Here is a 27,933-nt window from a genome sequence, read left to right on the forward strand (position 1 = left end):
TACTGATCTACAGACTACTGATCCAAGACTCCTAATAGTGGTGTTTCCTTGTTGTTACTACAGAACAGACTACTGATCTACAGACTACTGATCCAAGACTCCTAATAGTGGTGTATCCTTGTTGTTACTACAGAACAGACTACTGATCCAAGACTCCTAATAGTGGTGTATCCTTGTTGTTACTACAGAACAGACTACTGATCCAAGACTCCTAATAGTGGTGTATCCTTGTTGTTACTACAGAACAGACTACTGATCTACAGACTACTGATCCAAGACTCCTAATAGTGGTGTATCCTTGTTGTTACTACAGAACAGACTACTGATCCAAGACTCCTAATAGTGGTGTATCCTTGTTGTTACTACAGAACAGACTACTGATCCAAGACTCCTAATAGTGGTGTATCCTTGTTGTTACTACAGAACAGACTACTGATCCAAGACTCCTAATAGTGGTGTATCCTTGTTGTTACTACAGAACAGACTACTGATCTACAGACTACTGATCTACAGACTACTGATCTACAGACTACTGATCCAAGACTCCTAATAGTGGTGTATCCTTGTTGTTACTACAGAACAGACTACTGATCCAAGACTCCTAATAGTGGTGTATCCTTGTTGTTACTACAGAACAGACTACTGATCTAGAGACTACTGATCCAAGACTCCTAATAGTGGTGTATCCTTGTTGTTACTACAGAACAGACTACTGATCTACAGACTACTGATCCAAGACTCCTAATAGTGGTGTATCCTTGTTGTTACTACAGAACAGACTACTGATCCAAGACTCCTAATAGTGGTGTATCCTTGTTGTTACTACAGAACAGACTACTGATCTACAGACTACTGATCCAAGACTCCTAATAGTGGTGTATCCTTGTTGTTACTACAGAACAGACTACTGATCCAAGACTCCTAATAGTGGTGTATCCTTGTTGTTACTATAGAACAGACTACTGATCCAAGACTCCTAATAGTGGTGTATCCTTGTTGTTACTACAGAACAGACTACTGATCTACAGACTACTGATCCAAGACTCCTAATAGTGGTGTATCCTTGTTGTTACTACAGAACAGACTACTGATCTACAGACTACTGATCCAAGACTCCTAATAGTGGTGTATCCTTGTTGTTACTACAGAACAGACTACTGATCTACAGACTACTGATCCAAGACTCCTAATAGTGGTGTATCCTTGTTGTTACTACAGAACAGACTACTGATCTACAGACTACTGATCCAAGACTCCTAATAGTGGTGTATCCTTGTTGTTACTACAGAACAGACTACTGATCCAAGACTCCTAATAGTGGTGTATCCTTGTTGTTACTACAGAACAGACTACTGATCCAAGACTCCTAATAGTGGTGTATCCTTGTTGTTACTACAGAACAGACTACTGATCCAAGACTCCTAATAGTGGTGTATCCTTGTTGTTACTACAGAACAGACTACTGATCCAAGACTCCTAATAGTGGTGTATCCTTGTTGTTACTACAGAACAGACTACTGATCCAAGACTCCTAATAGTGGTGTATCCTTGTTGTTACTACAGAACAGACTACTGATCCAAGACTCCTAATAGTGGTGTATCCTTGTTGTTACTACAGAACAGACTACTGATCCAAGACTCCTAATAGTGGTGTATCCTTGTTGTTACTACAGAACAGACTACTGATCCAAGACTCCTAATAGTGGTGTATCCTTGTTGTTACTACAGAACAGACTACTGATCTACAGACTACTGATCCAAGACTCCTAATAGTGGTGTATCCTTGTTGTTACTACAGAACAGACTACTGATCTACAGACTACTGATCCAAGACTCCTAATAGTGGTGTATCCTTGTTGTTACTACAGAACAGACTACTGATCTACAGACTACTGATCCAAGACTCCTAATAGTGGTGTATCCTTGTTGTTACTACAGAACAGACTGCTGATCTACAGACTACTGATCCAAGACTCCTAATAGTGGTGTATCCTTGTTGTTAATACAGAAGAGACTACTGATCCAAGACTCCTAATAGTGGTGTATCCTTGTTGTTACTACAGAACAGACTACTGATCTACAGACTACTGATCCAAGACTACTAATAGTGGTGTATCCTTGTTGTTACTACAGAACAGACTACTGATCCAAGACTCCTAATAGTGGTGTATCCTTGTTGTTACTACAGAACAGACTACTGATCTACAGACTACTGATCCAAGACTCCTAATAGTGGTGTATCCTTGTTGTTACTACAGAAGAGACTACTGATCTACAGACTACTGATCCAAGACTCCTAATAGTGGTGTATCCTTGTTGTTACTACAGAACAGACTACTGATCTACAGACTACTGATCCAAGACTCCTAATAGTGGTGTATCCTTGTTGTTACTACAGAACAGACTACTGATCCAAGACTCCTAATAGTGGTGTATCCTTGTTGTTACTACAGAACAGACTACTGATCCAAGACTCCTAATAGTGGTGTATCCTTGTTGTTACTACAGAACAGACTACTGATCCAAGACTCCTAATAGTGGTGTCAGGACCCGGTTTCGAACCTGGGTCTCCGGAGTGAGAAACAGTCACTTAACCAACTGAGCCACGAATAGTCAGCAGAACCCAGAAGATGAGGCAGACACAGCAGTACTTAAGACGGTGTATTTAATAAAGAAAAAATCCTAAAATACAAAAAATGGCAAATCCAAAAGGTGGTAGGAAAAACACAAAAAGACCTCAAAAGAAACTCACCAAAAAATAAACAAAAACAAAAAACAGAATACCACAAGAACTTCACCCGGAATCGACAAGAGCACACAGAACACTAGGGCAGGGTGCTAACATACAAACACAGAGCACAGAACTGAGGGAAACAAAGGGTTTAAATACAATCAGGGGAAACGAGACACAGGTGCAAACAATAATGGGGATCAAGGGAAAAAACACAGGGACAAAAAGCACAATGGGGACATCTACTGACAAAAACCCGGAACAACCCTGGCCAAATCCTGACAGAATCCCCCCCCTAGGAACGGCTCCTGACGTTCCTACCAGCTCTCTCAGGGTGGAGGACCCTGAACTGACGAATGAGGTCAGGGTCCAGGATGTCTTTGGCAGGAACCCAGGAGCGCTCCTCAGGACCGTAGCCTTCCCAGTCCACCAGATACTGCCAGGACCGCTGCACCCGGCGGGAATCCAGTATCCGGTGGACGGTATAAGCCGGCTGGCCTCCAATGACACGAGGCGGAGGGGGAGGTCTGTCTGCCGGGACAAGGGGAGAAAAACAACAGGTTTTAACAATGACACATGAAATGTGGGATTAATCTTAAGGGATCTGGGTAAGTGTAGGCGATAAGAAACTGGGTTAACTCTCCTGGCAACCTTGAAGGGACCGATGTATTTTTGGGACAGCTTGCGAGACTCCACCCGTAGAGGTAAGTCTCTTGTGGAAAGCCAGACTCTCTGGCCGGGGCGCAGGGTAGGCCTGGGACGGCGACGTCTGTTGGCTTGTTGTTGATACCTCTGTGAGGAACGCATCAGATTAAGACAGGTCTTCCTCCACATAAGCCGACAGCGTCTGACGAACCTCAAGGCTGAAGGCACTCTGACTTCTGCCTCCTGGTCCGGGAACAATGGAGGAGCATAGCCAAACTGACACTCGTGCGGGGACATACCAGTGGAGGAGGAGCGCAAGGTGTTGTGCGCGTATTCGGCCCAAACAATAAAGGATGACCATGTGGACGGGTTGTCACGAGTCATACATCGGAGGGTGGTTTCCAGCTCTTGATTCATCCTCTCTGTTTGGCCGTTGGACTCCGGATGGTACCCTGAAGATAGACTGGCAGAAGCCCCCATGAGTTGGCAGAAGGCCTTCCAAAACCTTGAGGCGAACTGGGGACCTCTGTCAGAAACCACATCTTGAGGAATGCCGAAGACTCGGAACACATGATTAATTACCAACTCAGCCGTTTCCTTGGCAGAAGGTAACTTAGTCAGAGGGACGAACCTGGCCGCCTTTGAAAACCTGTCGATTATGACTAGGATAGTAGTATTGCCATGGGATGGAGGAAGTCCAGTAATAAAGTCCAATGAGATATGGGACCAGGGTCTGTGGGGAACAGGTAAAGGGTGAAGGAGTCCTTGAGGGCGGAGGTGAGAAGATTTGCCCTGGCAGCACACGGGGCAGGCATTGACGAAAGTGGCAACGTCTTCTCTTATGGTAGGCCACCAGAACTTACGCTGGATGAACTCCAAGGTGCGACCTACGCCCGGATGACAGGTGAGGCGAGAGGAGTGCCCCCACAGAAGGACCTGAGTCCTCACTGCCTTGGGGACAAACAACCGATTGGCAGGGCCTCCTTTAGGGTCCGGTTCGCTAGCTTGAGCACGTCTCACAGTATCCTCAACTTGCCACGAGATCGGAGCCACAATCTTAGCAGCAGGAAGGACAGGCATGTCCGTGTCATCTCGAATGGCAGGAGCGTAGACTCGGGACAGGGCATCCGGTTTGAGATTCTTCGACCCGGGCCGATAGGTGAGGATAAACTGGAATCGATTGAAGAAAAGAAACCATCTAGCTTGTCTAGAGTTCAATCGCTTCGCCTGCTGGATATACTCCAGATTTTTGTGGTCCGTAAGCACTTGAAACGGGTGAGAAGCCCCTCGAGCCAGTGTCTCCATTCCTTCAATGCCATCTTAACCGCTAGGAGTTCACGATCCCCCACATCGTAGTTCCTCTCAGTCGGGGTAAGCCGGTGTGAGAAGAAAGCGCACGGATGAAGCTTCTTGTCTTCACCCCTCTGAGACAGGACAGCTCCAACACCAACCTCTGATGCGTCTACCTCCACCACAAATGGTTCATCCGTAGTCGGTAGTATCAGGATGGGAGCAGAGAGGACGCGCTGCTTGAGTCCTTGGAAGGCCGTCTCAGCTTCTCTTCCCCACACAAACCTTGCATTGCCACCTTTGGTTAAAGCTGAGAGAGGAGCTGCCACCAAACTGAAGTTCTTGATGAACTTGCGGTAAAAGTTTGTGAAGCCCAGGAAACGCTGAACATCCTTAACGGATTTGGGGGTGGGCCAATCCGCTACCGCCCCTACCTTCCTAGGGTCCATTTGGACTCGACCGGGTTCCACTACAAATCCCAGGAATTGTACTCGGGATGAATGGAATTCACATTTTTCCGGCTTAACGTACAGATGGCTGTCCAGGAGGCGTTTGAGTACTTGTCTGACATGCTTAGTGTGTTCTTGAAGGGAGCTCGAAAAGATGAGGATGTCATCCAAGTAAACGAACACAAATATGTTAAGCATATCCCTAAGCACATCGTTTATGAGCGCTTGGAACACCGCTGGGGCGTTGGTCAGGCCGAAGGGCATCACCAAGTATTCATAGTGACCAGTAGGCGTGTTGAAAGCGGTCTTCCACTCGTCACCAGGTCTGATCCGCACAAGATGGTATGCGTTCCGCAGGTCAAGCTTAGTGAAAACAACTGCTTCCTGGAGCAGCTCGAAGGCTGTGGCCATAAGGGGTAGCGGGTAACGGTTACGGACGGTTATGTCATTGAGTCCCCGGTAGTCGATGCAAGGACGTAATCCACCATCTTTCTTGGCCACAAAGAAAAACCCTGCTCCCGCCGGGAGGTTGATGGACGCATGAGGCCTGCTTCCAGAGAGTCCTTGATGTAGGTATCCATAGCAGCTCGTTCGGGTGGAGATAGGGAAAGATCCGACCCCTGGGGGCAAGTGCCCGGAAACAGGTCGATGGGGCAATCGTAAGATCTATGGGGTGGTAGCATGGTGGCCCTCTGTTTGCTAAACACCAGTTTGAGGTCATGGTAACACTCGGGAACTCGGGTCAGGTCGATGGATTCTAAAGACTCGGGAGTAGAACTCGGGGAATTCTGGAAAATACAAGTAGCTTGGCACGTAGGACCCCACTGCTTGATAGTGCCCACAGACCAGTCGATGTGAGGGTTATGGCTGTGAAGCCAGGGGTATCCAAGGACGAGAGGGAACTCGGAACAGGAGATCAAATGAAAGTTCATCAATTCCTGGTGTTGTGAAACTGAAAGTCGCAAGGAGGTAGTGACATGAGTGACAAGTCCAGATCCCAAAGGGCTTCCATCCAATGTAGTAACCCTCATGGGGTCACTTAGAGGTTCAGAGGGAACGCCATTCTCCTTCGCCCAGACACCATCCATGAAGTTACCTGCGGCTCCAGAGTCTACCAAGGCTTGAAGGTGAAGCTTGTGGTTGTCCCAGGAGAGGGTGACTGGAATGAGCAGACGGGAGTTGGACGGATGGGAGGAGGTTATGTTTCCCGTTACAGTTCCCCCGGTCTGTACGGGACAGAGCGTTTCCCTGGAGCCCGGGACACGTGGAACGGAAATGGCCCGGTTTGCCGCAATATAGACAGCGTCGCTCCCTCATCCGGCGGTCTCTCTCAGCCTGGGAGATGCGTCCAATCTGCATGGGTTCCGGTGGAGCCAGCGATGATAAAGGTGGGGACTCGGAGCTGGGACTGATAGGGGCTAGAGGTCTACGGTTGAGTTCTCTCTCTCTCAGACGCTGGTCAATGCGTGAGGCCAACTTGATCAGGGACTCGAGATTGTCCGGTGGTTCCCGAGTGGCCAGTTCATCTTGGATAGTGTCGGAAAGGCCTTTCAGAAAGCACACCGTGAGCGCCTCGTTGTTCCAGCCACTCGCTGCTGCCACCGTGCGGAACTGGATGGCATAGTCCGTCACGCTGCGCCAACCTTGATGGAGAGTCAGGAGCTGTTTGGCTGAGTCAGAACCACTGCTTGGGCCTTGAAACACTCGTTTGAATTCCTCAGCAAAGGCAGAGTAGCTGGCACAGCAGGAACTATGGGCATCCCACACAGCAGTAGCCCAGGCCAGGGCTTTTTCCGACAGCAGGGTAATGATATATGCGATTTTAGACCGGTCGGTGGGAAACGACGAAGGTTGCAGCTCAAAGGAGAGAGAACATTGAGTGAGAAAGCCTTTACAAGCACTTGGATCACCTGAGAACCGTTGGGGAGGTGGAAGACGAGGTTCAGCCAGGGGGTTAACTGCCATGGGTACGTGAACCTGAGGTACTGGGACGGGAACCGTTGCCGGGGTAAGTCGATCAGATATCTGCTTTATGGAAGTCAGCATCTCCGACAGAAGATGAGAATGTCTAGCCATTAAGGCCTCTTGCTGAACCAGGGCGGCTTCGTGGCGTTGGACAGTCTCCTGGTGGTGGGACAGCGTGGCAAAAGGTCCTGGGAACTGGCTGCCTCTGGGTTCATTTTTGGCTCTGTGTTTCTGTCAGGACCCGGTTTCGAACCTGGGTCTCCGGAGTGAGAAACAGTCACTTAACCAACTGAGCCACGAATAGTCAGCAGAACCCAGAAGATGAGGCAGACACAGCAGTACTTAAGACGGTGTATTTAATAAAGAAAAAATCCTAAAATACAAAAAATGGCAAATCCAAAAGGTGGTAGGAAAAACACAAAAAGACCTCAAAAGAAACTCACCAAAAAATAAACAAAAACAAAAAACAGAATACCACAAGAACTTCACCCGGAATCGACAAGAGCACACAGAACACTAGGGCAGGGTGCTAACATACAAACACAGAGCACAGAACTGAGGGAAACAAAGTGTTTAAATACAATCAGGGGAAACGAGACACAGGTGCAAACAATAATGGGGATCAAGGGAAAAACACAGGGACAAAAAGCACAATGGGGACATCTACTGACAAAAACCCGGAACAACCCTGGCCAAATCCTGACAAGTGGTGTATCCTTGTTGTTACTACAGAACAGACTACTGATCTACAGACTACTGATCTAAGACTCCTAATAGTGGTGTATCCTTGTTGTTACTACAGAACAGACTACTGATCTACAGACTACTGATCCAAGACTCCTAATAGTGGTGTATCCTTGTTGTTACTACAGAACAGACTACTGATCCAAGACTCCTAATAGTGGTGTATCCTTGTTGTTACTACAGAACAGACTACTGATCTACAGACTACTGATCCAAGACTCCTAATAGTGGTGTATCCTTGTTGTTACTACAGAACAGACTACTGATCCAAGACTCCTAATAGTGGTGTATCCTTGTTGTTACTACAGAACAGACTACTGATCTACAGACTACTGATCCAAGACTCCTAATAGTGGTGTATCCTTGTTGTTACTACAGAACAGACTACTGATCTACAGACTACTGATCCAAGACTCCTAATAGTGGTGTATCCTTGTTGTTACTACAGAACAGACTACTGATCCAAGACTCCTAATAGTGGTGTATCCTTGTTGTTACTACAGAACAGACTACTGATCTACAGACTACTGATCCAAGACTCCTAATAGTGGTGTATCCTTGTTGTTACTACAGAACAGACTACTGATCCAAGACTCCTAATAGTGGTGTATCCTTGTTGTTACTACAGAACAGACTACTGATCTACAGACTACTGATCCAAGACTCCTAATAGTGGTGTATCCTTGTTGTTACTACAGAACAGACTACTGATCTACAGACTACTGATCCAAGACTCCTAATAGTGGTGTATCCTTGTTGTTACTACAGAACAGACTACTGATCTACAGACTACTGATCCAAGACTCCTAATAGTGGTGTATCCTTGTTGTTACTACAGAACAGACTACTGATCCAAGACTCCTAATAGTGGTGTATCCTTGTTGTTACTACAGAACAGACTACTGATCTACAGACTACTGATCTACAGACTACTGATCCAAGACTCCTAATAGTGGTGTATCCTTGTTGTTACTACAGAACAGACTACTGATCCAAGACTCCTAATAGTGGTGTATCCTTGTTGTTACTACAGAACAGACTACTGATCCAAGACTCCTAATAGTGGTGTATCCTTGTTGTTACTACAGAACAGACTACTGATCTACAGACTACTGATCCAAGACTCCTAATAGTGGTGTATCCTTGTTGTTACTACAGAACAGACTACTGATCTACAGACTACTGATCCAAGACTCCTAATAGTGGTGTATCCTTGTTGTTACTACAGCCATGTATTGTGGCTCAAGTGCGTCACCTGAGTGGGTTGAGTCACTAATGTGATCATCCTGTCTGGGTTGATTCCCCCCCCGGGTTGTACCGTGGCGGAGATCTTTGTGGGCTATTTATGCTGCAGTAGTTTATGTGTTGGGGGCTAGGGTCAGATTGTTATATCTGGAGTACTTCTCCTGTCCTATTCGGTGTCCTGTTTGAATTTAAGTGTTCTCTCTCTAATTCTCTCTTTCTCTCTCTCTCCCGGAGGACCTGAGCCCTAGGACCATGCCTCAGGACTACCTGACATGATGACTCCTTGCTGTCCCCAATCCACCTGGCCGTGCTGCTGCTCCAGTTTCAACTGTTCTGCCTTATTATTGGACCATGCTGGTCATTTATGAACATTTGAACATCTTGGCCATGTTCTGTTATAATCTCCTCCCGGCACAGCCAGAAGAGGACTGGCCACCCCATATAGCCTGGTTCCTCTCTAGGTTTCTTCCTCGGTTTTGGCCTTTCTAGGGAGTTTTTCCTAGCCACCGTGCTCCTACACCTGCATTGCTTGCTGTTTGGGGTTTAAAGCTGGGTTTCTGTACAGCACTTTGAGATATCAGCTGATGTAAGAAGGGCTGTATGAATACATTTGATTTGATTTGATGTTCTATTGGTTAGTATTAGAAGCACCTATATATGTCTGAAACTGTCATTCACGCTAGTTTCCATTCATCTGAACATGGCATCTCATCTTCACCTGAAGACCTGACTCCAGATCAGCCTCTAGGTGAAACTAACCACCAGTCTGCAGTATTGAAGAACCAAACAAACGACTGAAGACCTGACTCCAGATCAGCCTCTAGGTGAAACTAACCACCAGTCTGCAGTATTGAAGAACCAAACAAACGACTGAAGACCTGACTCCAGATCAGCCTCTAGGTGAAACTACCCATCAGTCTGCAGTATTGAAGAAACAAACGGATAGTTTCTTTCCTCCAGCGATACTAGATCTATTAAACACACATTCCTGGACGCACACTGACACTACTGACTCTGCTGACTCTGCCGACACTCTGCTGACAGACTCACAGAGAGCGAGGGCGACGGACTGACAGACAGACGGTATCAGTATGTGGTATCTGGACGGACGGACAGTGGGAAACACTCACCACGTCTCGATCCACTCTGGTAGCCATCATCTCCGAAGGTTCATTCTGGTCAGAATACTGAGGCTGTTTATCATCTGATAGAAACAGGTGGAGAGGGAGAAGGGGAAGGAGGGGGAGGAGGGGGAAGAGGAGGAGAGAGGGAGGAGGGGGTGGAGAGGGAAGAGGAGGAGAGAGGGAGGAGAGGGGGAAGGGGAAGAGATGGTGGAGAGGGAGGAGAGGGGGAAGGGGAAGAGATGGTGGAGAGGGAGGAGAGGGGGAAGGGGAAGGAGGGGGAGGAGGGGGAAGAGGAGGAGAGAGGGAGGAGGGGGTGGAGAGGGAAGAGGAGGAGAGAGGGAGGAGAGGGGGAAGGGGAAGAGATGGTGGAGAGGGAGGAGAGGGGGAAGGGGAAGAGATGGTGGAGAGGGAGGAGAGGGGGAAGGGGAAGGAGGGGGAGGAGGGGGAAGAGGAGGAGAGAGGGAGGAGGGGGTGGAGAGGGAGAAGGGGAAGGAGGGGGAGGAGCGGGAAGAGGAGGAGAGAGGGAGGAGGGGGGAGGAGAGGGAGGAGGAGGAGAGAGGGAGGAGGGGGAGGAGAGGGAAGAGGAGGAGAGAGGGAGGAGGGGGAGGAGAGGGGAAGAGGAGGAGAGAGGGAGGAGAGGGGGAAGGGGAAGAGATGGTGGAGAGGGAGGAGAGGGGGAAGGGGAAGAGATGGTGGAGAGGGAGGAGAGGGGGAAGGGGAAGGAGGGGGAGGAGGGGGAAGAGGAGGAGAGAGGGAGGAGGGGGTGGAGAGGGAGAAGGGGAAGGAGGGGAGGAGCGGGAAGAGGAGGAGAGAGGGAGGAGGGGGAGGAGAGGGAGGAGGGGGAGGAGAGGGGGAAGGGGAAGAGATGGTGGAGAGGGAGGAGAGGGGGAAGGAGGGGGAGGAGAGGGAAGAGGAGGAGAGAGGGAGGAGGGGGAGGAGAGGGAGGAGGGGGAGGAGAGGGGGAAGGGGAAGAGATGGTGGAGAGGGAGGAGAGGGGGAAGCGGGGGAAGGAGAGGGAAGAGGGGGAGAGAGGGAGGAGGGGGAGAGAGGGAGGAGGGGGAGGAGAGGGAGGAGAGGGGGAAGGGGAAGAGAGGGTGGAGAGGGAGGCGAGGGAGGAGAGGGGGAAGCGGGGGAAGCGGGGGAAGTGGGGTAGGAGAGGGAAGAGGGGGAGGAGAGGGAAGAGGGGGAGGAGAGGGAAGAGGGGTAGGAGAGGGAAGAGGGGGAGGAGAGGGAAGAGGGGGAGGAGAGGAAGGAGGGGGAGGAGGGGAGGGAGGAGAGGGAGGAGGGGGAGGAGGGGAAAGAGAAGGGAATTAGAACAGTGATCTTCCCAATAACCTTATTCTCAAATCAAATCAAATGTTATTTGTCACATGCGCAGAATACAACAGGTGTGTAGATTTGACCATGAAACTTACAGGCTCTTAACAAACAATGCAGAATACAACAGGTGTGTAGACTTGACCATGAAACTTACAGGCCCTTAACCAACAATGCAGAATACAACAGGTGTGTAGACTTGACCATGAAACTTACAGGCTCTTAACCAACAATGCGGAATACAACAGGTGTGTAGACTTGACGATTAGGCCTCTGGCTAAGGGTTCGATTAGGCCTCTGGCTAAGTGTTCGATTAGGCCTCTGGCTAAGTGTTCGATTAGGCCTCTGGCTAAGTGTTCGATTAGGCCTCTGGCTAAGTGTTCGATTAGGCCTCTGGCTAAGTGTTCGATTAGGCCTCTGGCTAAGTGTTCGATTAGGCCTCTGGCTAAGTGTTCGATTAGGCCTCTGGCTAAGTGGGCGATTAGGCCTCTGGCTAAGTGGGCGATTAGGCCTCTGGCTAAGTGGGCGATTAGGCCTCTGGCTAAGTGGGCGATTAGGCCTCTGGCTAAGTGGGCGATTAGGCCTCTGGCTAAGTGGGCGATTAGGCCTCTGGCTAATTGTTCAATTAGGCCTCTGGCTAAGTGGGCGATTAGGCCTCTGGCTAAGTGTTCGATTAGGCCTCTGGCTAAGTGGGCGATTAGGCCTCTGGCTAAGTGGGCAATTAGGCCTGGCTAAGTGTTCGATTAGGCCTGGCTAAGTGTTCGATTAGGCCTGGCTAAGTGTTCGATTAGGCCTGGCTAAGTGGGTGATTAGGCCTGGCTAAGTGTTCGATTAGGCCTCTGGCTAAGTGGGCGATTAGGCCTGGCTAAGTGTTCGATTAGGCTTCTGGCTAAGTGGGCGATTAGACCTGGCTAAGTGTTCGATTAGGCCTGGCTAAGTGGGCGATTAGGCCTGGCTAAGTGGGCGATTAGGCCTGGCTAAGTGTTCGATTAGGCCTGGCTAAGTGGGCGATTAGGCCTCTGGCTAAGTGGGCGATTAGGCCTGGCTAAGTGTTCGATTAGGCCTGGCTAAGTGGGTGATTAGGCCTCTGGCTAAGTGGGTGATTAGGCCTCTGGCTAAGTGTTCGATTAGGCCTGGCTAAGTGTTCGATTAGGCCTGGCTAAGTGTTCGATTAGGCCTGGCTCGCAGACGGTGTTCCAATTCATCCCAAAAGTGTTCGATGGGGTTGAGGTCAGGGCTCTGTGCAGGCCAGTCAAGTTCTTCCAAACCCAGATTAGTCTGTCTCACTGCCATATGGTGTTTCATCACTCCAGAGAACGTGGTTCAACTGCCCCAGAGTCCAATGGCGGCGAGCTGTACAGCACTCCAGTCGACGCTTGGCATTGCGCATGGTGATCTTAGGCTTGTGTGCAGTTTCTTGGCCATGGAAACCCATTTCATTAAGCTCCTGGCGAAAAGTTATTGTGCTGATGTTGCTTCCAGGGGCAGTTTAGAACTCGGTAGTGAGTGTTGCAACCGAGGACAGACGATTTTTACGTGCAACGTGCTTCAGCACTCTGCGGTCCAGATCTGTAAGTTTGTGTAGCCTACCACTTCGTGGCTCAGCCGTTGTTGCTCCTAAACGTTTCCACTTCACAATAATAGCAATTCCAGTAGAACGGGGCAGCTCTAGCAGGGCAGAGATGTGACTAACTGACTTGTTGGAAAGGTGACATCCTATGATGGTGCCACATTGAAAGTCACTGAGCTCTTCAGCCATTCTACTGACAATGTTTGCCTAGCGCCTTACGTACTACCCCCGTAGCGCCTTACTACTACCCTCTGTAGGTCCTTACTACTACCCTCTGTAGGGCCTTAATACTACCCTCTGTAGGGCCTTACTACTACCCTCTGTAGGGCCTTACTACTACCCTCTGTAGGGCCTTACTACTACCCTCTGTAGGGACTTACTAATACCCTCTGTAAGGCCTTACTACTACCCTCTGTAGGGCCTTACTACTACCCTCTGTAGGGCCTTACTACTACCCTCTGTAAGGCCTTACTACTACCCTCTGTAAGGCCTTACTACTACCCTCTGTAAGGCCTTACGTACTACCCTCTGTAGGTCCTTACTACTACCCTCTGTAGGGCCTTACTACTACCCTCTGTAGGGCCTTACTACTACCCTCTGTAGGGCCTTACTACTACCCTCTGTAGGGCCTTACTACTACCCTCTGTAGGGCCTTACTACTACCCTCTGTAGGGCCTTACTACTACCCTCTGTAGGGCCTTACTACTACCCTCTGTAGGGCCTTACTACTACCCTCTGTGGGGCCTTACTACTACCCTCTGTGGGGCCTTACTACTACCCTCTGTGGGGCCTTACTACTACCCTCTGTGGGGCCTTGCATACTACCCTCTGTGGGGCCTTACTACTACCCTCTGTAAGGCCTTACTACTACCCTCTGTAGCGCCTTACGTACTACCCTCTGTAGGGCCTTACTACTACCCTCTGTAGGGCCTTACTACTACCCTCTGTAGGGCCTTACTACTACCCTCTGTAGGGCCTTACTACTACCCTCTGTAGGGCCTTACTACTACCCTCTGTAGGGCCTTACTACTACCCTCTGTGGGGCCTTGCATACTACCCTCTGTAGGGCCTTACGTACTACCCTCTGTAGGGCCTATGACCATGCTGAAGTGATATTGAAACAGCCAATGGCTGTGCTGTACTCTGTGTACTCCGAGGGGATCAGACGTGTCACGTAGCTCTCAGGAACCGGTAAGTATCACCATGTAAAGCCTTGTAGAGACAGTCAGTGGTTCAGTCTCACTACATCCCCTGGTTGAACCCCTACAACAGCTTTATCTCTCAACTTTCACCTGGTTGAACCCCTACAACAGCTCTATCTCTCAACTATCACCTGGTTGAACCCCTACAACAGCTCTATCTCTCAACTATCACGTGGTTGAACCCCTACATCAGCTCTATCTCTCAACTATCACCTGGTTGAACCCCTACAACAGCTCTATCTCTCAACTTTCACCTGGTTGAACCCCTACAACAGCTCTATCTCTCAACTATCACCTGGATGAACCCCTAGAACAGCTCTATCTCTCAACTATCACCTGGATGAACCCCTAGAACAGCTCTATCTCTCAACTATCACCTGGTTGAACCCCTACAACAGCTCTATCTCTCAACTTCCAGACTCAGTAAGTCCCAGTAACATGTGTTTTCTTACAGTCCTGCTGCTCCGCCGCCCAGGCCGACCAGGCTGCCACACGACTCCTCACGTCCAGCTGGGTGAGGGTGGCGGGGGGCTCGGGGGCGGGCGCCGCGGGGGGCGGCGGGATGACCCCGTCACTCTTCAGAATCATCCTATAGGAGTACGGGAAGAGGAGATAAGAGGCAGACAGACAATCAGATACAGACCAGACCCAGATTCAATTCACAGATACAAATAGCACCCCATACAGCACTGATACAGACACAGCTTTGGAATGGAAACCAGCCAATCACAACAACTTCTTTAACAACAACAGAAACCCATACCAAGCCCAGTTAAATATTAAAAACCTTCAGAATAAGAACCCATTCTAACAGAGCCCTATAAAGTAACAGAACATATTCTAACAGAGACATATAAAGTAACAGAACCCAGAGCTCTATAAAGTAACAGAACCCATTCTAACAGAGACATATAAAGTAACAGAACCCATTCTAACAGAGCTCTATAAAGTAACAGAACCCATTCTAACAAAGCCCGATAAAGTAACAGAACCAATTCTTACAGAGCCCTATAAAGTAACAGAACCCATTCTAAAAGAGCTCTATAAAGTAACAGAACCCATTCTAACAGAGCCCTATAAAGTAACAGAACCCAGAGCTCTATAAAGTAACAGAACCCATTCTAACAGAGCCCTATAAAGTAACAGAACCCATTCTAACAGAGCTCTATAAAGTAACAGAACCCATTCTAACAGAGCTCTATAAAGAAACAGAACCCATTCTAACAGAGCCCTATAAAGTAACAGAACCCATTCTAACAAAGCCCGATAAAGTAACAGAACCCATTCTAACAGAGCCCTATAAAGTAACAGAACCCAGAGCTCTATAAAGTAACAGAACCCATTCTAACAGAGCCCTATAAAGTAACAGAACCCATTATAACAGAAACCTATAAAGTAACAGAATCCATTCTAACAGAGCCCTATAAAGTAACAGAACCCATTCTAACAGAGCCCTATAAAGTAACAGAACCTATGACAGAGCTCTATAAAGTAACAGAACCCATTCTAACAGAGCCCTATAAAGTAACAGAACCCATTCTAACAGAGCTCTATAAAGTAACAGAACCCAGATCTCTATAAAGTAACAGAATCCATTCTAACAGAGCACTATAAAGTAACAGAACCCATTCTAACAGAGCCCTATAAAGTAACAGAACCCATTCTAACAGAGCTCTATAAAGAAACAGAACCCATTCTAACAGAGCCCTATAAAGTAACAGAACCCATTATAACAAAGCCCGATAAAGTAACAGAACCCATTCTAACAGAGACATATAAAGTAACAAAACCCAGAGCTCTATAAAGTAACAGAACCCATTCTAAAAGAGCTCTATAAAGTAACAGAACCCATTCTAACAGAGCCCTATAAAGTAACAGAACCCATTCTAACAGAGACATATAAAGTAACAGAACCCAGAGCCCTATAAAGTAACAGAACCCATTATAACAGAGCCCTATAAAGTAACAGAACCCATTCTAGCAGAGCCCTATAAAGTAACAGAACCCATTCTAACAGAGCTCTATAAAGTAACAGAACCCATTCTAACAGAGCTCTATAAAGTAACAGAACCCATTCTAACAGAGCTCTATAAAGTAACAGAACCCATTCTAACAGAGACATATAAAGTAACAGAACCCATTCTAACAGAGACATATAAAGTAACAGAACCCATTCTAACAGAGACATATAAAGTAACAGAACCCATTCTAACAGAGCCCTATAAAGTAACAGAACCCATTCTAACAGAGACATATAAAGTAACAGAACCCATTCTAACAGAGACATATAAAGTAACAGAACCCATTCTAACAGAGACCTATAAAGTAACAGAACCCATTCTAACAGAGACATATAAAGTAACAAAACCCAGAGCTCTATAAAGTAACAGAACCCATTCTAAAAGAGCTCTATAAAGTAACAGAACCCATTCTAACAGAGCTCTATAAAGAAACAGAACCCATTCTAACAGAGACATATAAAGTAACAAAACCCAGAGCTCTATAAAGTAACAGAACCCATTCTAAAAGAGCTCTATAAAGTAACAGAACCCATTCTAACAGAGCTCTATAAAGAAACAGAACCCATTCTAACAGAGCCCTATAAAGTAACAGAATCCATTATAACAGAGCCCTATAAAGTAACAAAACCCATTCTAGCAGAGCTCTATAAAGAAACAGAACCCATTCTAACAGAGACATATAAAGTAACAAAACCCAGAGCTCTATAAAGTAACAGAACCCATTCTAAAAGAGCTCTATAAAGTAACAGAACTCATTCTAACAGAGCTCTATAAAGTAACAGAACCCAGAGCTCTATAAAGTAACAGAACCCATTCTAAAAGAGCTCTATAAAGTAACAGAACCCATTCTAACAGAGCCCTATAAAGTAACAGAACCCATTCTAACAGAGCTCTATAAAGTAACAGAACCCATTCTAAAAGAGCTCTATAAAGTAACAGAACCCATTCTAACAGAGCCCTATAAAGTAACAGAACCCATTCTAACAGAGCTCTATAAAGTAACAGAACCCATTCTAACAGAGCTCTATAAAGAAACAGAACCCATTCTAACAGAGCCCTATAAAGTAACAGAACCCATTATAACAGAGCTCTATAAAGTAACAGAACCCATTCTAACAGAGCTCTATAAAGTAACAGAACCCATTCTAACAGAGCCCTATAAAGTAACAGAACCCATTCTAACAGAGCCCTATAAAGTAACAGAACCCATTCTAAAAGAGCCCTATAAAGTAACGTAGTGTTTCTAGTCTCTACTACAGTACAGAGTCCAGTCAGAGACAACAGGTAGTTGGAGGTGTTGTACCTTAGTGTTTCGGGCCTCTTCTTCACCTTGCCTCCCTTCTGATCCATCATGGCCCCCTCTATATCAGCCTGGATCAGGTTGGCCTGGTGGAGACAGACAGACAGACAACACATCACTAACTGTGTGTGTGTGTGTGTGTGTGTGTGTGTGTGTGTGTGTGTGTGTGTGTGTGTGTGTGTGTGTGTGTGTGTGTGTGTGTGTGTGTGTGTGTGTGTGTGTGTGTGTGTGTGTGAGTGTGTGTGTGAGTGTGTGTGTGTGTGTGTACCTTGATGTCGTCACACTGGAACAGGTGCAGGTCTGGTTTGCCCTGGCCCGGCTCCTTACACACCAGAGCCAAGATGGAGTCATAGTTGCAGGATGACATCACTGCCTGGCAGTGCATGATGGTCCCCAAGGGAAAGATCTCCAACTCATTCTGAAACAATAACCAACATGTCAATTAACCAGCTGAAAAACTGTACTGAGGCCAGCCCTAACAAACAGGTCAGTTAACCAGCTTAAAAACTGTACTGAGGCCAGCCCTAACAAACAGGTCAGTTAACCAGATTAAAAACTGTACTGAGGTCAGCCCTAACAAACAGGTCAGTTAACCAGATTAAAAACTGTACTGAGGTCAGCCCTAACAAACAGGTCAGTTAACCAGCTTAAAAACTGTACTGAGGCCAGCCCTAACAAACAGGTCAGTTAACCAGCTTAAAAACTGTACTGAGGCCAGCCCTAACAAACAGGTCAGTTAACCAGCTTAAAAACTGTACTGAGGTCAGCCCTAACAAACAGGTCAGTTAACCAGATTAAAAACTGTACTGAGGTCAGCCCTAACAAACAGGTCAGTTAACCAGCTTAAAAACTGTACTGAGGCCAGCCCTAACAAACAGGTCAGTTAACCAGCTTAAAAACTGTACTGAGGTCAGCCCTAACAAACAGGTCAGTTAACCAGCTTAAAAACTGGACTGAGGCCAGCCCTAACAAACAGGTCAGTTAACCAGCTTAAAAACTGGACTGAGGCCAGCCCTAACAAACAGGTCAGTTAAACAGCTTATAAACTGTACTGAGGCCAGTCCTAACAAACAGGTCAGTTAACCAGCTTAAAAACTGTACTGAGGTCAGCCCTAACAAACAGTTCAGTGATCAGAACCAGCTTAAAAACTGCACTGAGACCAGCCTCTGAATTTTCAGGTCATTAAGGAAGTTATGGTGTCACTGTGAAGTTATGGTGTCACTGTGAAGTTATGGTGTCACTGTGAAGTTATGGTGTCACTGTGAAGTTATGGTGTCACTGTGAAGTTATGGTGTCACTGTGAAGTTATGGTGTCACTGTGAAGTTATGGTGTCACTGTGAAGTTATGGTGTCACTGTGAAGTTATGGTGTCACTGTGAAGTTATGGTGTCACTGTGAAGTTATGGTGTCACTGTGAAGTTATGGTGTCACTGTGAAGTTATGGTGTCACTGTGAAGTTATGGTGTCACTGTGAAGTTATGGTGTCACTGTGAAGTTATGATGTCACTGTGAAGTTATGGTGTCACTGTGAAGTTATGATGTCACTGTGAAGTTATGATGTCACTGTGAAGTTATGGTGTCACTGTGAAGTTATGGTGTCACTGTGAACTTATGGTTTAAACTTGGTGTAAAAAGGTTCCAAGAGGAAAGTTTAACAGAGCAGCCTCTTATAGAAGGCCAGGACTATAGGACCCTTTGGTTCTCACCTAATACTCATCTAATCACAGGGGGAAAATACTACACAATACTACACCATCAACTGATCAGACCACGGATCAATCAACTGATCAAACCACTGATCAATCAACTGATCAGACCACTGATCAATCAACTGATCAGTCAACAATCAACAATCAACTGATCAGACCACTGATCAATCAACTGATCAGTCAACAATCAACAATCAACTGATCAGACCACTGATCAAACCACTGATCAATCAACTGATAAAAACACTGATCAATCAACTGATCAAACCACTGATCAATCAACTGATCAGACCACTGATCAATCAACTGATTTGTCAACAATCAACTGATCAGACCACTGATCAAACCACTGATCAATCAACTGATCAGACTGCTGATCAAACCACTGATCAGACCACTGATCAATCAACTGATCAGTCAACAATCAACAATCAACTGATCAGACCACTGATCAAACCACTGATCAATTAACTGATAAAAACACTGATCAATCAACTGATCAGACTGCTGATCAAAACACTGATCAAAACACTGATCAATCAACTGATCAAACCACTGATCAATCAACTGATAAAAACAATGATCAATCAACTGATCAAACTGCTGATCAAACCACTGATCAATCAACTGATCAAAACACTGCTTAATCAACTGATCAAAACACTGATCAAACCACTGATCAATCAACTGATCAAACCACTGATCAAACCACTGATCAATCAACTGATCAAAACACTGATCAAACTGCTGATCAATCAACTGATAAAAACACTGATCAAACCACTGATCAAACCACTGATCAAACTGTTCTTGTTAAAGGCTCTGCATGTTCAATCCACTGTCTGTAGTGGCTATACATCGTTACAGTGATACGACCTCTGTAAAAGTCAAGGCATTAAAACCTCTTCGGGCTAGGGGGCAGTATTTTCACGTCCGGATGAAAAGCGTGCCCAAAGTAAACTGCCGGTTACTCAGGCCCAGAAGCTGGGATATGCATATAATTGGTAGATTTGGATAGAAAACACTCTAAAGTTTCTAAAACTGTTAAAATTAGATGTCAACAGTCTTTAGAAATTGGTTGATGTTTTTCCTTTGAGAAATGAATTCTTTTCATGTGTCACTCCAGGTGCACGCTAATGTTTTCGCGCGACCCGGAACGTGCTTCACCTTGTTTTCGTCCGGTATTGAACACAGTTTATCCCGTTTGAAATTTGATCGATTATTGACGTTTTAAAATATCTAAAGTTGGATTAGGAATGTTTATGGAAATGTTTGGACAAAGTATACAGGTAATTTATCAGATCATTTGTAGTCATGTTGGGAGAGTAGGAACCAGTGTTTTTCTGAATCAAACACGCCAAATAAATGGACATTTTGGGGATCTAACGACGGAATTAATCAAACAAAAAACAAACATTTGTGATGTTTATGGGACATATTGGAGTGCCAACAGAAGAAGCTCTTCAAAGGTAAGGCATGAATTATTTTGTTATTTCCGAGTTTTGTGTCGCGCCTGGCGGGTTGATATATGAGTGTCATGTGTTTGTATGATGGGGTGCTGTCCTCAGAGAATCGCATGGTTTGCTTTCGCCATAAAGCCTTTTTGAAATCTGACATGGTGGCTAGATTAACAAGAAGTTAAGCTTTAATTTGGTGTATTGCACTTGTGAATGTATGAAAGTTAAATATTTCGAATATTTCTTTTTTGAATTTCGCGCTCTGCAATTTCACCGGATGTTGTCGAAACATTCCGCTAGCGGAACCCCCAGCCGTAATAGGTTAATACACCTGGCGTTTCCCCATTAGGCCTCCGTACCTCAGGAGGCTCCACTACCGCGTCACCTTCCATAAACCACCTCCAACCACATTTTCAGGTCAAGCATAAATGGGCTTTTAGATATCCACTAGCCAAGATGACTTTCAGTAATTCCCTGATATGATATCCCTGGTCTAGTCAGTAGGTCCCATGATACCCCTGTCCAGTGTATCAGAGCTGGTTCTTCAGACAGCATTCCTGCTCACCCACCTTGGTCTCTGGGTCGATGAGGCTGACTGTCTTCTCCTCCACCTGCAGCAACATGTCCTGGGTCCATATCTAATATCAAACCAATAGGAACACATTGGATCAGTACAGCAGATACCTGATATCAAACCAATAGGAACACATTGGATCGGTACAGTAGATGCTTTGGGGAATCATAATCATAAGTGTGTCCTGTGCTTCACCTTCCCCTTGGCATCCAGCAGGCGGAGCTTCCTGATTCCGTCCTCAGTGTTGATCATGGCTTCCTTCCTGTCCAGAACAAATGTGGTCAGGTGCTGAGAGGAGAGAGGAGAGGGTTGGGATACGGAGAGGGGATAGGAGAGATTAGAGAGGGTTTGGGACGCAGGGGGGATAGGAGAGATTAGAGAGGGTTTGGGAACACAGAGGGGATAGGAGAGATGGGAGAGGGATTGGGACACAGGTTAGTAACAATCTCTACCCTACCACTAACACTGTGTATGTAGGGTAGTAGACTGACCTCAACATGGTGTTAGTCACGCTGTATGTAGGGTAGTAGACTGACCTCAACATGGTGTTAGTCACGCTGTATGTAGGGTAGTAGACTGACCTCAACATGGTGTTAGTCACGCTGTATGTACGGTAGTAGACTGACCTCAACATGGTGTTAGTCACGCTGTATGTACGGTAGTAGACTGACCTCAACATGGTGTTAGTCACGCTGTATGTACGGTAGTAGACTGACCTCAACATGGTACTGCGAGGTGTTAGTCACGCTGTATGTACGGTAGTAGACTGACCTCAACATGGTACTGCGAGGTGTTAGTCACGCTGTATGTACGGTAGTAGACTGACCTCAACATGGTATTGCGAGGTGTTAGTCACGCTGTATGTACGGTAGTAGACTGACCTCAACATGGTGTTAGTCACGCTGTATGTACGGTAGTAGACTGACCTCAACATGGTACTGCGAGGTGTTAGTCACGCTGTATGTACGGTAGTAGACTGACCTCAACATGGTGTTAGTCACGCTGTATGTATGGTAGTAGACTGACCTCAACATGGTGTTAGTCATGCTGTATGTACGGTAGTAGACTGACCCCAACATGGTGTTAGTCACGCTGTATGTAGGGTAGTAGACTGACCTCAACATGGTGTTAGTCACGCTGTATGTAGGGTAGTAGACTGACCTCAACATGGTGTTAGTTACGCTGTACGTACGGTAGTAGACTGACCTCAACATGGTGTTAGTCATGCTGTATGTATGGTAGTAGACTGACCTCAACATGGTGTTAGTCACGCTGTATGTAGGGTAGTAGACTGACCTCAACATGGTACTCTGAGGTGTTAGTCACGCTGTCTGTACGGTAGTAGACTGACCTCAACATGGTGTTAGTCACGCTGTATGTATGGTAGTAGACTGACCTCAACATGGTGTTAGTCACGCTGTATGTAGTGTAGTAGACTGACCTCAACATGGTACTGTGAGGTGTTAGTCACGCTGTATGTACGGTAGTAGACTGACCTCAACATGGTGTTAGTCACGCTGTATGTAGGGTAGTAGACTGACCTCAACATGGTGTTAGTCACGCTGTATCTATGGTAGTAGACTGACCTCAACATGGTACTGCGAGGTGTTAGTCACGCTGTATGTATGGTAGTAGACTGACCTCAACATGGTGTTAGTCACGCTGTATGTACGGTAGTAGACTGACCTCAACATGACTTAGTCACGCTGTATGTATGGTAGTAGACTGACCTCAACATGGTACTGCGAGGTGTTAGTCACGCTGTATGTATGGTAGTAGACTGACCTCAACATGGTGTTAGTCACGCTGTATGTACGGTAGTAGACTGACCTCAACATGGTGTTAGTCACGCTGTATGTACGGTAGTAGACTGACCTCAACATGGTGTTAGTCACGCTGTATGTACGGTAGTAGACTGACCTCAACATGGTGTTAGTCACGCTGTATGTACGGTAGTAGACTGACCTCAACATGGTGTTAGTCACGCTGTATGTACGGTAGTAGACTGACCTCAACATGGTGTTAGTCACGCTGTATGTAGGGTAGTAGACTGACCTCAACATGGTGTTAGTCACGCTGTATGTAGGGTAGTAGACTGACCTCAACATGGTGTTAGTCACGCTGTATGTAGGGTAGTAGACTGACCTCAACATGGTGTTAGTCACGCTGTATGTAGGGTAGTAGACTGACCTCAACATGGTGTTAGTCACGCTGTATGTACGGTAGTAGACTGACCTCAACATGGTGTTAGTCACGCTGTATGTAGGGTAGTAGACTGACCTCAACATGGTGTTAGTCACGCTGTATGTACGGTAGTAGACTGACCTCAACATGGTGTTAGTCACGCTGTATGTACGGTAGTAGACTGACCTCAACATGGTACTGCGAGGTGTTAGTCACGCTGTATGTACGGTAGTAGACTGACCTCAACATGGTATTGCGAGGTGTTAGTCACGCTGTATGTACGGTAGTAGACTGACCTCAACATGGTGTTAGTCACGCTGTATGTACGGTAGTAGACTGACCTCAACATGGTACTGCGAGGTGTTAGTCACGCTGTATGTACGGTAGTAGACTGACCTCAACATGGTGTTAGTCACGCTGTATGTACGGTAGTAGACTGACCTCAACATGGTACTGCGAGGTGTTAGTCACGCTGTATGTACGGTAGTAGACTGACCTCAACATGGTACTGCGAGGTGTTAGTCACGCTGTATGTACGGTAGTAGACTGACCTCAACATGGTGTTAGTCACGCTGTATGTACGGTAGTAGACTGACCTCAACATGGTGTTAGTCACGCTGTACGTACGGTAGTAGACTGACCTCAACATGGTGTTAGTCACGCTGTATGTACGGTAGTAGACTGACCTCAACATGGTGTTAGTCACGCTGTATGTACGGATGTAGACTGACCTCAACATGGTGTTAGTCACGCTGTATGTAGGGTAGTAGACTGACCTCAACATGGTGTTAGTCACGCTGTATGTACGGTAGTATACTGACCTCAACATGGTGTTAGTCACGCTGTACGTACGGTAGTAGACTGACCTCAACATGGTGTTAGTCACGCTGTATGTACGGTAGTAGACTGACCTCAACATGGTGTTAGTCACGCTGTATGTACGGTAGTAGACTGACCTCAACATGGTGTTAGTCACGCTGTATGTAGGGTAGTAGACTGACCTCAACATGGTGTTAGTCACGCTGTATGTACGGTTGTAGACTGACCTCAACATGGTGTTAGTCACGCTGTATGTACGGTAGTAGACTGACCTCAACATGGTACTGCGAGGTGTTAGTCACGCTGTATGTACGGTAGTAGACTGACCTCAACATGGTACTGCGAGGTGTTAGTCACGCTGTATGTACGGTAGTAGACTGACCTCAACATGGTGTTAGTCACGCTGTATGTACGGTAGTAGACTGACCTCAACATGGTACTGCGAGGTGTTAGTCACGCTGTATGTACGGTAGTAGACTGACCTCAACATGGTGTTAGTCACGCTGTATGTACGGTAGTAGACTGACCTCAACATGGTGTTAGTCACGCTGTATGTATGGTAGTAGACTGACCTCAACATGGTGTTAGTCACGCTGTATGTACGGTAGTAGACTGACCTCAACATGGTGTTAGTCACGCTGTATGTACGGTAGTAGACTGACCTCAACATGGTGTTAGTCACGCTGTATGTACGGTAGTAGACTGACCTCAACATGGTGTTAGTCACGCTGTATGTACGGTAGTAGACTGACCTCAACATGGTGTTAGTCACGCTGTATGTAGGGTAGTAGACTGACCTCAACATGGTGTTAGTCACGCTGTATGTACGGTAGTAGACTGACCTCAACATGGTGTTAGTCACGCTGTATGTACGGTAGTAGACTGACCTCAACATGGTACTGCGAGGTGTTAGTCACGCTGTATGTACGGTAGTAGACTGACCTCAACATGGTACTGCGAGGTGTTAGTCACGCTGTATGTACGGTAGTAGACTGACCTCAACATGGTATTGCGAGGTGTTAGTCACGCTGTATGTACGGTAGTAGACTGACCTCAACATGGTGTTAGTCACGCTGTATGTAAGGTAGTAGACTGACCTCAACATGGTACTGCGAGGTGTTAGTCACGCTGTATGTACGGTAGTAGACTGACCTCAACATGGTGTTAGTCACGCTGTATGTACGGTAGTAGACTGACCTCAACATGGTGTTAGTCACGCTGTATGTACGGTAGTAGACTGACCTCAACATGGTGTTAGTCATGCTGTATGTACGGTAGTAGACTGACCTCAACATGGTGTTAGTCACGCTGTATGTACGGTAGTAGACTGACCTCAACATGGTGTTAGTCACGCTGTATGTACGGTAGTAGACTGACCTCAACATGGTGTTAGTCACGCTGTATGTAGTGTAGTAGACTGAACTCAACATGGTGTTAGTCACGCTGTATGTATGGTAGTAGACTGACCTCAACATGGTGTTAGTCACACTGTATGTAGGGTAGTAGACTGACCTCAACATGGTGTTAGTCACGCTGTATGTACGGTAGTAGACTGACCTCAACATGGTACTGCGAGGTGTTAGTCACGCTGTATGTACGGTAGTAGACTGACCTCAACATGGTGTTAGTCACGCTGTATGTAGGGTAGTAGACTGACCTCAACATGGTGTTAGTCACGCTGTATGTACGGTAGTAGACTGACCTCAACATGGTGTTAGTCACGCTGTATGTACGGTAGTAGACTGACCTCAACATGGTGTTAGTCACGCTGTATGTACGGTAGTAGACTGACCTCAACATGGTGTTAGTCACGCTGTATGTACGGTAGTAGACTGACCTCAACATGGTGTTAGTCACGCTGTATGTACGGTAGTAGACTGACCTCAACATGGTACTGCGAGGTGTTAGTCACGCTGTATGTACGGTAGTAGACTGACCTCAACATGGTACTGCGAGGTGTTAGTCACGCTGTATGTACGGTAGTAGACTGACCTCAACATGGTATTGCGAGGTGTTAGTCACGCTGTATGTACGGTAGTAGACTGACCTCAACATGGTGTTAGTCACGCTGTATGTACGGTAGTAGACTGACCTCAACATGGTACTGCGAGGTGTTAGTCACGCTGTATGTACGGTAGTAGACTGACCTCAACATGGTGTTAGTCACGCTGTATGTACGGTAGTAGACTGACCTCAACATGGTGTTAGTCACGCTGTATGTAGGGTAGTAGACTGACCTCAACATGGTGTTAGTCACGCTGTATGTAGGGTAGTAGACTGACCTCAACATGGTGTTAGTCACGCTGTATGTACGGTAGTAGACTGACCTCAACATGGTGTTAGTCACGCTGTATGTACGGTAGTAGACTGACCTCAACATGGTGTTAGTCACGCTGTATGTAGTGTAGTAGACTGACCTCAACATGGTGTTAGTCACGCTGTATGTAGTGTAGTAGACTGACCTCAACATGGTGTTAGTCACGCTGTATGTACGGTAGTAGACTGACCTCAACATGGTGTTAGTCACGCTGTATGTAGGGTAGTAGACTGACCTCAACATGGTGTTAGTCACGCTGTATGTAGGGTAGTAGACTGACCTCAACATGGTGTTAGTCACGCTGTATGTAGGGTAGTAGACTGACCTCAACATGGTGTTAGTCACGCTGTATGTAGGGTAGTAGACTGACCTCAACATGGTGTTAGTCACGCTGTATGTAGGGTAGTAGACTGACCTCAACATGGTGTTAGTCACGCTGTATGTAGGGTAGTAGACTGACCTCAACATGGTGTTAGTCACGCTGTATGTAGGGTAGTAGACTGACCTCAACATGGTGTTAGTCACGCTGTATGTAGGGTAGTAGACTGACCTCAACATGGTGTTAGTCACGCTGTATGTAGGGTAGTAGACTGACCTCAACATGATGTTAGTCACGCTGTATGTATGGTAGTAGACTGACCTCAACATGGTGTCAGTCACGCTGTATGTAGGGTAGTAGACTGACCTCAACATGGTGTTAGTCACGCTGTATGTACGGTAGTAGACTGACCTCAACATGGTGTTAGTCACGCTGTATGTATGGTAGTAGACTGACCTCAACATGGTGTTAGTCACACTGTATGTACGGTAGTAGACTGACCTCAACATGGTGTTAGTCACGCTGTATGTACGGTAGTAGACTGACCTCAACATGGTGTTAGTCACACTGTATGTACGGTAGTAGACTGACCTCAACATGGTGTTAGTCACACTGTATGTACGGTAGTAGACTGACCTCAACATGGTGTTAGTCACGCTGTATGTATGGTAGTAGACTGACCTCAACATGGTACTGCGAGGTGTTCGTCATGCTGTTGATGCTGTTTTTGGTGTAGTTCTTCCGTTGTTCTGGAGAAGGACAGGACACAGTCAGCAGCAAAACAAACAGCATCTAGACAGAACTACAGTCATATCATAGCATGTCTGCTAGGTTACCATGGCACCATTACTACAGTATCATTAAGTATCATCCTCGGGGAGAACTACAGTCATATCATAGCATGTCTGCTAGGTTACCATGGCACCATTACTACAGTATCATTAAGTATC

At 46.6% G+C, this 27,933-nt stretch overlaps 1 protein-coding gene across 3 annotated transcripts in view; it reads right to left on the reverse strand.

Annotated features, from left to right (window-relative positions):
• The window catches only part of LOC135530805 (epidermal growth factor receptor kinase substrate 8-like), a 52,916-nt gene that overhangs the window by 9,836 nt on the left and 15,147 nt on the right, over window positions 1-27,933 (reverse strand). For 2 of the 3 annotated variants that reach the window (XM_064958982.1, XM_064958983.1), the window contains 7 exons: window positions 27,665-27,732; window positions 21,540-21,632; window positions 21,340-21,408; window positions 17,872-18,021; window positions 17,607-17,689; window positions 14,735-14,871; window positions 10,200-10,273 (listed from right to left, as the gene is read on the reverse strand). In XM_064958982.1, the coding sequence (XP_064815054.1) occupies window positions 10,200-10,273; window positions 14,735-14,871; window positions 17,607-17,689; window positions 17,872-18,021; window positions 21,340-21,408; window positions 21,540-21,632; window positions 27,665-27,732 (674 nt within the window). Of the gene's footprint in view, window positions 1-10,199; window positions 10,274-14,734; window positions 14,872-17,606; window positions 17,690-17,871; window positions 18,022-21,339; window positions 21,409-21,539; window positions 21,633-22,060; window positions 22,078-27,664; window positions 27,733-27,933 lie in introns of those variants that run through there. The other variant, XM_064958984.1, reaches the window with a different exon arrangement.

This window comes from Oncorhynchus masou, unplaced genomic scaffold, assembly GCF_036934945.1.
Source record: "Oncorhynchus masou masou isolate Uvic2021 unplaced genomic scaffold, UVic_Omas_1.1 unplaced_scaffold_1426, whole genome shotgun sequence".
Classification (NCBI taxonomy): Eukaryota; Metazoa; Chordata; class Actinopteri; order Salmoniformes; family Salmonidae; genus Oncorhynchus; species Oncorhynchus masou.